We start from the raw sequence: 12176 nt of genomic DNA, 5'->3' as shown, positions 1-12176 counted from the left end.
CCCACTGCCTACAGAATTAAACACAGTCCTCTGCATGGTGCTCAAAACGGCCACAGCATGGCCCCAGCCAAGCCTGCCAGCTTAAGGTCTAATAGCTTCCCTGTATGTAACCGATCTGCTGCCAAAAGGGACTTACAGCTGCATCCCAAACATGCCCCGGGGTTCCCTCCTCCCCCAGCTCTGCCTAGTGTGTGTCCCCGTCTGACCTACTGTGCGCATTCTTCCAAGTCTATCTCCCACACCTGCCTTAACTGAGCCCCTCCGCCTCCTCCAGCTCCATCAGACGCCGTGTGTCCCCTTTCCTCCACCACCTCCCATAGATAACCCTACCCTGTCCTATTTGCATCCGATGGTGAGCTCCTTGGCAGCACAATTTCTGTCTTAAGAAAGCACCATTTAATCTCTGACACTGTCAAGTGTGTGTCTCTAACCACATGGCCAGAATGACGTGGCCATGGAGGAAAAACTGTCTGTGTGACTTTACTAGCTGAGAGGCTTCTGAAGAGTTACTCAGCCTTTTTGAGCTTCTGTTCCTTTGTCAGTACAGTAGCGATAATAGTATCCACCCTAGAATGTTATTTAAGGAATTCGAGGTCTGTGACAGTGTCTCTGCTCAGTGATTGCTCAGCGATGAGTCATTCTCGTCCTTCCCTTCTTAACGCATATTTACTAGATCGGTTTCAGCATGCTAAGTAAAGCAGTAGTGTTTATGGTTCTGTTTCTCTACTTCCTAACTCTGGTTATTTCCGGTTTTTATACAGGTGCAGAAGCTTTTTCTTCTACACTGGCTCCCCTGAGAGGGGTCCCCTTGGCCAGCATCTACCATTGCTGGTCAGCTACACACATTTTTAAAAAATAAGTATTCTACTTGAGCTGTCACTCTGGAAAACTGGAATTTACCGGCCACCCCTGATCCATTTACACACAGGAGTTTCTAAAGGTAAATATCGAGTACGTAGCAGCTAGAAGCATGAAGGCAGAGAGAAAGAGCGGTGACATGGTGACACGATAAAATGTCTGGGTTGGTCCGAGGGGCAGAAGATGAGTGAAGGGGTGAGAGGCAGGAGGGTCAGTTGCTTAACACTGACTCACGGGCACACTTGTCACACCAGTTAAAAGCACGAACCCCTGATTTAAGTTATTATGAAAATGTGTTTATGCTAACACGCTAAAGTTTTTGCACTAAGACAATTTATCTTTGGGGAATGGTTCAGGACCAGGGTGCTTCTAGGTTTGCGGACACGGGCTGGAGGAGGGGAGGGGGTGGGCTGTGGGATGCACAGAACCCGGGTGGGCTGAGAAGGATGCAGCTGGGGGCAGGTGTTGACTTTGGTTCCTGGGCCCTGTTCCCTTTGTTAACGACACTGAGCAGGATCACCTGGGCCTGTGCAACTGGGGAAGTTCCTGGCAAAAAAAAGTGCAAATCCTCTTTTATTTTCCAGAGCTGGAGTATCTATTAAACTGGCTTTCTGGAAAAAGAAATGTTCACTGGCCTTTTTCATGAGTGATTTTCTTCATCTTTACTGAGGTATAATTGAGAAACAAAATGGCAAGATATTTAAAGTGCATACGGTGATGATCTGATACACATATGCGTTGTGGAAGGATTTCCCCCATCTAGCTAATGAATACATCCATTACTTTTTCATAGCTGATTTTCTTGAGATCACAAAGCCAGCACACAGCCTCAAGATCTGGTTGTCTAACTTCCGGTTCCTTTAAAAAAAAAAAAAAAAAAGAGGACCACTGCAGTACAAAGGACAGTGACAGTGGCTAGAGTGGGTGACTCTTAAGAAAACTTAACATGGGTGACTGTTAAGAAAACTTTCCAAGGGAACTAGAAACCTTAAAAGCTTGGAAAGTTATTTTATTTTAACCACAGGCCAATTACAAAATAGAGAAGAAATCAGAGAAGAATATTTTCTTAAAACCTGGATTTAGGTGAGTTAACTGTTCAGAATAACTTGAATGCTGTCATTCTAAAACTTCAGAAAATTCCACCTGACACAGGAGTTGTTGCAAAAGTCATAAATGATGACCTGGCTGAGGAAGGGCTGCTGGGATTTACTCAAGGCATTATTGCAAACTTAACATCTAAGTTTTCTTCGAAGTTTAAGAAGAAGAAAAGAGCAAGCTGAAACAGGGATAGGATGTGGGCATTTTGGTATCTTATACATAAGGCTTCACATCCCAGCATCAGCTTGCTGTGGAATTCTGTCATCTATTCTTGCTTTGCCTAAATAAAGAAAAAAACAAAACAAAACAAAACAATAAAAATCCCAGCCAGAGGAGTATGACCAATGATCATCCAGTTCCATCAAAAACTTTTTGTTCATTCAGCAAACCTTTAGCCCTACTATGTGCTGGCACTGGGAAGCAAGAAGGAACAAGAGACATTCTGCTCCTCTGGGAAGCTTATTCCCCACTGGAGGATGTAGATAAACAACCAGACGTCTAGAATCACCTGGGCTGAGCACAATGACGAAGATGAGCCCGGGGGTCTCTGGGAGCCCGAGGGCTTCCAGGGGAGGGCTTTGATGTCTAGGTAGGAGCTCACCAGGGAATCAGAGGTGGAAACAGTCTCTAGAAACAGAACCACCATAAGCAAAGGCGGAGACGTATGAGAGAGCGGAGTAAGTACTTCCGTGTGACTGCAGCGCAAATATAAGGGGAGGATGAGAGGCATGAGGCTGACGGGTGGTCCCAGGCAGAAAATTTTGAGTAAATAAATTGTGATAATGACACTTTCCCTGTTTTAAGAAACACCTCAGTTCCTTAACGGCATTCAAAATGTATTCTGTTGAGACAAAATATAATTTTATCCCTAGTTCTGTTTGGCTCTGTTTTTAAATAATTGTCCTCTTTGGGGAACAGTACACGACAGGCAGACATCTGGCACAAGTGTCAGTTACAGCTGGGTTGTCCATCACGGAGCCATGGCCTGCCTTTACCGGCGGGGAGTGGGGAAGTGCTGAATGCCTGACCGTAGATCAGCTCCTCTCTGGAAGGTGGGCTTATCGTTTTCTGAAATCTGGGGGTTCTGAGTGTCTGGACACCAACTGGGAGGGAGGAGATGGCACAGAATCTCTGAAGAAGCCTCTTACTCCGGGTGAACTGAATCCCCGTCTCCTGCCACTTCTCTCTGGGGAACCCTGAGGCTCCTCCCCTCCTGCAGTCGTGCTACGGTCTGCCAGGGTGAGGAGGTCAAGACTGGGGTGAGTGTCTGGGATCCCAGAGGCAGGGTCTGGAATCAAAGGGGGTCTGCTCCTTTCCTGGGCTGTCCCATCTGGAAACACATTTACCAAGAGACAATACTGTAAGAGGGTGGCTAAATGGCAAACACATCAGTTCCCTCCTGAAAACTCACCGAGGCTTTAGACCGACTTTCCTGTTCTGACTTTGGCATCAGAGTCTCTTTTCTCCAACTATCCTGACAAAGTCTAGACTCTGGAAGGTTCCTTTGCACCAGTTAAGCCAATCAGTGTTTATTAGCAATGTTAAGCAACCTCCAGTTCCTTTAGATGACTTTCATTTTTCTTTGTCCTGGATATTTTTAAATGACAGGTCCAAAGATCTATTCTCAGAGCTGGGTGAGGTAAAAAGATTGCCCTGAAGGGAATAAAACTCTTGATTTAGCCAAAGCTTCATTTCAAAGAGTATATCTTAAACAGAAATAGAGTATTATAAGAAATTAAAATCTGACAAATTCACTGTGAAAGACTCTATTTTTTTCTGCTAGAATACTTCCTATGCAGAGTCTTTAAAATAAACTTGGTAAATGGAACAGAAGAACAAAGAGGGAGAGCAGAGAGACACACTTCTTCTGAGACCAGGACCATGTCCTAAGAGGAAAGTCGTTCCCATTGGCAAGAAGAGGAAATTGCTAAGCCTAGCAGGACAGTAAAGAAAGCGCCTCTCAGCTGAGCAGATCAAGAGACTGATGCCTTCTGCCAGATTTGGGGGGAATTCCTCCTCTCTGTTAGTTCTTCTTTATTAACCTTTTGATTTATTGCTATTAAACACTCCCTGGCGCTGCAAGAATTGCTTTATACAACTCACTTCATCACCGCGACTCTAAGGATGGGCACTAATATCAGCCCCACTTTACAAATGAAGGAACTAAGGCTCAGAGAGGCCAAACAACTTGCTCAAGGTCACACAGCCAGTAAGTTGCAGAACCTTGGCCAGTCTGACTCCAAAACCTTCCTTCTGAACGTTTATGCTACATAATTTATTTCCCGTATCAAGTAGCGATGCTGAGTTCATTGAGAAGTGAGAAATCACTTCCACGGAAAGCATCCTTAAGGACCTCATTCAATCCTAAACTACTTAATACAGCGCTTCTACCCCGGCCTGCCCCAGCACCAGGCACTGTATTCCGCACAGGGGAGGGAAGGAAATATAGGGCTTGGACATATATAGGACACAAACAGGGAGCTAAAGCTAGAAGCTCTTTGAAACATTTTGTTCCAAGGGTGTCTCACTCTGTTACTTTATAAATGAATGGCTGAAAAGAACCAAAAAAGAACAACTATCTTCTCGCCCACCCCCTGCCTCTTTGACTCCCCAACTTACTCCATGGAATCGATGATTTTTTTTGGCTCCACAGCACATGGATAGATGACTTCATCAATGTGCTTCAGGTTACAGTTTGCAAAGGCAGTGGAGATGTGTATGAAGGCTTCCAGCTTGGGCATCTGACTGGCTATGGACAAGAGCTGCTGGGTAGCGGTGACGTTGAGCTGCACGGCATGTCTGGAGAAGATTAAGCAGAAGGAAATACAGTGAGGCGACTCACGTCCCACCTCGCTGGGGCTGCACTCGCTCCAGTAACTGGCATCTCCACCTGATTTCTGTGGCTGCATTGATGGACCAGGGAGAAAAGCAGGAGTCATGGCTCCACAGTGATGTGATAACATGGACTATGTTATACGTGGATGATGGACTCCGTGCACACAAATCCTATTCATTGAAGTGTTGCACATACTGCATTTAGAGGGTATGTAGTTCTAAATTAACTGGAAGGAGAAAAAAAAAATCACAATCCTCTGAATTTTTAAAAGGGCTTCTTAAGCAGCCATTGAAAGAATAAAAATATACAAATTAAGCATCTAACTCAAGTTGGAAAATCCAAATAAACTGGAGGAGAGCAACAGTGGACACAGAATGAGAAAATACGTTTCTATTGCAAAGGTACAGGTCAGGCATAAAAATTGATTTCAAGATCCCAAATTTTAGCTAATTTAAATACAAAGCGATGTAAATATGACATGCGATGACAATGAAGTAGTTCATTCTAGAAATACATGTTTCATGTAATGTCAGGGAACCTATTAATTTAACTCAAAAGGAGAGAAACATACAATCATCCAAATATATTTCGAAAAGTTTAAAAATGACATTCAATATCCGTATCTAATTTGAGTTTTGAAAATTCACCTAAAGACAAATAAAATGATTTAAAAATATGTATTTCAATTTGCTAGCCTGCATCATGCTTCATGGTGAAAAGTTTGGAGCAGTGCTTTTAAAGTCAGGGCAAGGAAGAATGCCTCCGATCACTAGTCCTACTTACCATTGCTCTCAAGTTCCAGCCTTGTGATTAGAGAGGAAAATGAAATTAAATAATAGATACAAACATTGAAAAGACAAACATAAAAACCATTGTCATTATATAATTGTATGCCTGGAGACCAAACAGAAGAAGCTAAAAAAAAAAACATGATGGACAATAACATGATTCGGTAAGTTGTCCATTTATAAGTTACATAAAAAAAAAAAAGCACCTGCTTTCCTCTATAGGAACAAAAATTAGAGACCACAATGGAAGAAAAGCACATATTCAAAAGAGAACACTTAAAAGATATATCGAACTAATTATAAATGAATACAGAAAACAGACTTGTGGTTGCCAGTGGGGAGGGAGGTGGGAAGGGATAAACTGGGAGTTTGAGATTTGCAGATACTGACTGGTATATATAAAATAGATAAACAAGTTTATACTGTAGAGCACATTGAACTATATTCAATATTTTGTAGCTTTTAGTGAAAAAGAATATGAAAATGAATATATGTATATTCATGTATGACTGAAGCATAGTGCTGTACACCAGAAGTTGACACAACATTGTAAACTGACTATACCTCAATTAAAAAATAATAATAATAAATGAATAGACTCTATCTAAAGAAAATGATAAAACTTTATTAAGGGTCATAACAGAAAACCTACATAGAGACATATTGTTCTTGGATAGGAAGAACCAATGTTTTAAATATGTTAAATTTTAAATCAATCTATATATTCAAGGTAATCTCAAATTCCCAACCCTTTAAGAAACTTGGTGAATTTATTCTAAGTTTGATCAAGAGGTCAGAATAGCCAAGAAAATTCTATAAAAAGAGAATGATATGTGTATACTTGCCTAATCAAATAAGAAACACAGTAACTAAAATATGTGGCACTGGAGAGAAAATTTAATTGATGGAATAAAGAGTTCAAAAAGGGAGTTTATTATAAGAGCTTCCTTTCAAATAAGAAGTGAAAATAAATCATTTAATAGATGTTGTTAAGAAATAACCATCTGTTGGTAATAAAAGAAGTACTCTGCATTCACACCTGTATCACTCTTTTTTTTAAACATAATTTTCCTGATTATTCCTCTTTATAGCTAAATAAATTTTAAATGGGTCAAATATTTAAACATAAAAATGAAACAATAAAAATACTAGAAGAAACTGTGAAAAACTGCAAAGATAATAAAAACAGAGTTGAGGGCAAATGGTAAGTTGCTAAAGTACTTTGAGCCTGATAAAAGACAATGAGTTATAGGCAAAATCTTCCAAAAAGTTTTAAAACTGACAGGAAAAAAATAGTTCAAGAGGAAAATAGATGAAGAACGTGAATAAGCAATTCACAAAAGAATAAGACATCTTCAACCTTCCTGATTATCAAAGAAATAGAAATCAAAATAATGCAATGCTGTTTCCATGATCATAATGACAATGATAAAAAGAATTAAAGAATTATAACACGGTACTGTTGTGGGTGTCAGAAATGAGCATTTATATGCACAGGGACAGTGTAAATTAACACCACCTACTGGGAAAGCAATTTAGCATTATTTGCCAAAACAGAATCTGTTCATAACCTGGACACATCTGATATGTGTCTAACAATTCCACTTCTGGGAATTTACCCAAAGGAAAGCCCCTCAAAGTATTTTTTAAAAAATGTATGCACAGAGATGTTCATTGCAGAGTTGTTTATAATAATGAAAAATTAAAATAATCCAAAAAATGTCCATCAGTACAGAACTGGTTGAATATATTATATACATGTACCATGGAATGTCATGTAGTCATTACAAATTATAACGGAATATCAACTGACAATGGAAGCTATCCAAAATATAATTGAGCAGGCTACAAAGCACCATTCTCAATATGATGCCAGTCTTTGGTAAAACTGAACATAAATCTATTTTATTATGGCTGCATAAAGAAAAGTTGACATGGATGTCCTTCACAATCTTAAATGGTTTCTCTGGATGGTAAGATTTTGGAGAATTTTTACCCCTTTATATATATATTTTTTCATTGAGAACATCTCTTTTTTAAGCAGAAACCATAAAGAAACGTACACACACATGTATGCACATACAGATGTATGATGATGAGTCATGAGAGGGAAATGGGAACGTACCTCAGGTGGTCGTCAAAGCGCACAGTAGCAGCGCAGTGGAAGATGATGTTTGTATGGGAAAGAAGCTCCTGCATGTCCTCCTTGCTGATGGCCAAGTCATGCTGATTGAGATCTGCAGAAATAGCTCTGATCTTCTCATGCACTTTTGGACAAACTTCTTTGACTTTTTCAAACAGCTAAGACAGAAGTATAAATCATCAAAGATCGTCATCACCACCACATTGTTCTTGATTTCACTGACTTGTTTCATTATAATTCTCAAAAATTGGTTTGAATTGTATAATAGGGAAGAACAAATCTGACCCCATATTAGATCTCTTCTTTGGCTCTAATCCTGTGCTCTGTTTCCTGGCCCTAGTCATGCTGGTTCCACACATTTTGTAAAAGAATGTTGCCTAGAGCCTGAAATATACAGGAGAGCCCATCCTCAAGGCTCTGACCTTTAACAATATAACACTTTCCCATTCATATAAAGATAAAAAGTTGCAGAAGAGAAAATAACAGTTGTCTTGTTGAGGTTCCCAGGAACTTCAGGACCTGACCTACATGGACAGCTACAAGAACAAAGGATTCTGACACCAAGAAGTTTGCACCAACCAACCACACGCCCTCCTCTTTTTAGTATAAAAGAGGCCTGAATTCTGACTCGGGGAGCATAGTTCTCTAGGACACTAGTCTCTCATCTTCTCTGCTGGCTTTCCAAATAAAGTCATTATTCCTTGCCTCAACACCTCGTCTCCCAATTTATTGCCTGTCATGAGGCAAGCAGAGTGAGTTTGGACTCGGTAATAGTTAGAATACTATGACTCAAAAAAGGTGTCGACTCAAGAGCCATTTGCTTTATTTTATGCCATTCAAAGTCAGCTTAATTTAATCCCTGCTCCTCTTAATTTGATAAACATTTGAAAAAGTCATTTCCAATAACCAGCAAGGGGTGTATCTAGAACTTTTCCTGCGGTGAAGGAGTAATGGTATGTCAACCACATCCTGCCCCAACCTCTCTTCCAAGGCAGCTTTGTGTTTATATGTGCTGACTCTTTCCATTTCTGGCTGGGAAATGTTGTTTTCAGAGCAAAATCACCAGCCTTCACACAACCTTTACAAATTCCCAGCGAAATTACCAGCCTTGATGAAGGTGGTCCTACGAGCACACGTTCAAAACAACCTGGTTAGCTGGTCCAGATTAACAAGATGTCTTTAGCAGCACAAACACAATTAGGAAATAACAACTTAAGCAACTTTGTGATGGGTAAACAAAAATTTTACATAATCTCATTCTCATGTAAGTGGAAGTTACTGCCTAGCAAGAGAATGAGCTCACTTACTTTTTAATGAGATTTTCATTGATTTTTAAGTATTCTAATTTATTTATAAGGGGACAAGGAGAGAGCACTGGCAGTTTTAACTTTCATTATGATTATTCAGATGGAACAGAGTCTCGAGTTTTCCCCTCCATGCAGATGCTCTCAGATTAAATTGGCGTTTTCCATCTTCCCAGAAAATAACGATTTTAATGAAATGATCTTGATTCCAAACAACTTTCATAAAATAAAATTTTACAGCAGTACTGGGATGGTATGTTAACAGTGAGGAAAAGAAAAGTAAGGCTAAATGTTTAGAAAAATTAAAAGCAGAGAAAATTAGTCTGCTTAGATTTTAATAATTAGGTTTTAATAATAATACAGCCACAGCCAATCTTCTCCCCTTTGATCCCAAATGACTGTTTTCATCTATTCCTTGATCCTTAATAACAGGCTTCTCCTTTCTCTTAGAGATCCCCCCAGGATTTTCTGTTGGGTAATCAGTTGATCTCAGGTAGTCAGAGAATCATGTCTTGTTTGTATCAGGCAAGACCATGTTCAGAGGCCATCCTGGGAGTTTAATGAAGGTGACCAGGGAAGGAAATCAAATCCATGTACTGACCTGGCAAGATGATATGATAGAGTTCTGTGTCCACACTACCATTTTCTTGCACTGTAAAGTCAGCCTTTTTAGTAGGGTGTTACCATAATTCTGAAAATAATCCAAAAGTTGGGTCTATCCTCAATACTTTTTTGACATCAGGGATGGACATAAGGTTGATAAAGAATCTGAGGGACATTCTCAGCAAAGGTCATTCTGGTTCTTCCAGAAAGACATTTAAAACCTCTTCAATCAGGATGGAGTGTAAGCATGTGAGACATTTGCTTTCACAGTCAAATGTTTCCCTTTGTATTTCATGTTAACTGTACAGTAAACATGAGTTGGATATTTTTGGATACATTTGTGTAAAACTTACACAATTATCCTCCCCCTACTTTTAACAGTTGAATTTGTAGAAGGCTTTTTTTTTGAACCTACATGATAGATTTTACACATAAGAAATTTGTTCAGAGTTCTGTGAAGCCTGTGACTCTGGCTTGTGATGACTTCTGGCTACGTGAGAGAAAGAAGAGGAAGATGACTTCAGTGTCCACCCTTCCTCACATATGAGGTAAACCACCATACACAGATTTTCGTTTGCCTTTGGTTTTTATGATTTTAAAAGGCAGAGGATATAGTTATATCACATTGTGCTTTCAGACCCCCTAGCAGTGCTGAACAGCACCAAGATGCTCTAATTACAGCATCACTATTTTTGGAGATAATTTGTATTTCAGGAGATAATGCCCCAATCTACATTCTATTTATTGATTTGTATTTTCAAATGAGAGGGCCTATCTGAAATAGAGTACATTTTTTAAAAAGTTTAAGTTTTCTGACCTGGATGGTATTGATTACAATCAGCAAAAATAAATCAGTGAGCTGGCTGCATCAGTGCGAACCACAGTGCCAATGAAGGGCCCCATTTTCCTATATTAGCCGTGCCTAATAACACGACTTACCTTGCCTGGAATCTTAGCATACGGCTGTCGTGTCTTACAAAATAATACTCTTTAAATATTACCACATCCTAAACAGAGTGATAGAGATTGCAGCCAACTGCCAGGGAGCAGGTCAGTGCTTTTCAAAGTGTCATCAAGTGGATTGCATTGGAATCACCAGGATGCATATTAAAATGCGTATCCCTTGACCTCATGCCAGACTCACCAAGGAAGGAATTACTGGGGCATGCCCAGGGAGTTGCATTTCACATCAAGTTCCAAAGTTGATTTTAACTCATCCCAAAAGGAGAACTTCTCTAGTTGGACTGTTCACACGAATAATTGATGGACAATTGTGTATGACTTATTTCCCTCTGTAACTGCCCAGGAGAGTTCCAAGACATCAGTGGTTTTCAAACTGTGTAGGCATAAGAAAAATCTAGGGACCAATTGGAAATGATGTTCTCACTCCACCCTCAGAGATCCTGACTCAGTAAATCTGGTATGCAACCCAAGAGTAATATTTTTTAACCATCTCCCCAGACAGGTCTGATGGTCCAGGTCCCACACGTAGAGCAACACTGACTCTGAAAATTCATGGCCATTTTAAAATTCTGCACTTAAATTTCCCTCTCTGGTTTGTAAACTCCTTGGTTCTTGTTTACCTCTTTATTCATGACAACACCCAGTTCATTGAAATGACCCAAGCTTTGCTTGTTAAACTGAAACTAGGTATTGTAAGAACAGTCATAGAGCTATTAGTGGGAGCTTGTTTCCTGGAATTGTTTGGCAACCAGCTCTCTTGTTTTGGTGGGATAAGAGACACAGGTAACTCACGCTAAAAGAAGACACAACGTGTTCCCTTGGGTCCTCTATCTTAACTGCCAAGGGGAACTGGAAAGACTCAGAGCGGACCCTTTTCTTCTGTAATAAAGATAAGACTAAAGGCCAGATGAAATGATGCAAATGAATCCTCAATAGGTACCAGAAAGTTTTTTGTTTTGTTTTGTTTTTGCTAATATGAGACATCAATTAAAGGTAAGAAAAAAACAGGTAGAATAAAAATGAGTTAAAAAAAACATAGTTTCAAACATTTCGTTGAAGGTCCACCAATAAAGTTAATATAATTATTTCAGATTCTAAGAGTTTATCATACTTCTTCATGTATATCTCCTAATTTTTAATGGCTTAGGACTAGGAGACTAATTTTTGAATAACGACTCGCCATTTCTTGAACACTCAAGCAGAGGGACTGCTGGTTTTCCATTTTAGGAAACCGTGTTCTGTGGTCACCGAAAGACAAACTGCTGGGAGGTGATCTAAGCATTTCAAACTGATAACAAAGCAATTAATTTTTCTTGGAAGGTTTACGAGTCTTCTACTGATTTGACAATACACAGGCAAGTATTTCTCTCTATCTCAATTTGTTCTTAAATATGGACACAATTCTATATATGGCAATAGTTACTTATAGCCCAGAAGCAAGGGAGAATCTTTGATCCTAAGTAAGAAAGCTCACAGAATAAGGAAACCAGAAAAAGAAACTTTGGGGATCCAATAAACTCCTTGGGTATGTCTTCTGTGGCCAGAGACTAAGATGTGTCTTTATTAGAGGCAAGAATTAGGCA

At 39.7% G+C, this 12176-nt stretch overlaps 1 protein-coding gene across 2 annotated transcripts in view; it reads right to left on the bottom strand.

The window, feature by feature from the left end:
• FAR2 (fatty acyl-CoA reductase 2) overlaps positions 1-12176 on the bottom strand; it is a 123168-nt gene that overhangs the window by 19793 nt on the left and 91199 nt on the right. For both annotated transcript variants that reach the window (XM_031443864.2, XM_010997608.3), the window contains exons 3-4: positions 7706-7881; positions 4576-4755 (exon numbers count right to left, since the gene is read on the bottom strand). In XM_031443864.2, the coding sequence (XP_031299724.1) occupies positions 4576-4755; positions 7706-7881 (356 nt within the window). The remainder of the gene's footprint in view (positions 1-4575; positions 4756-7705; positions 7882-12176) is intronic.

The sequence above is a fragment of the Camelus dromedarius genome, chromosome 25, assembly GCF_036321535.1.
Source record: "Camelus dromedarius isolate mCamDro1 chromosome 25, mCamDro1.pat, whole genome shotgun sequence".
NCBI classification, from domain to species: domain Eukaryota; kingdom Metazoa; phylum Chordata; class Mammalia; order Artiodactyla; family Camelidae; genus Camelus; species Camelus dromedarius.
The sequence above is the reverse complement of the archived record's forward strand: the minus strand, read 5'-3'. Positions and strand labels throughout refer to the sequence as shown.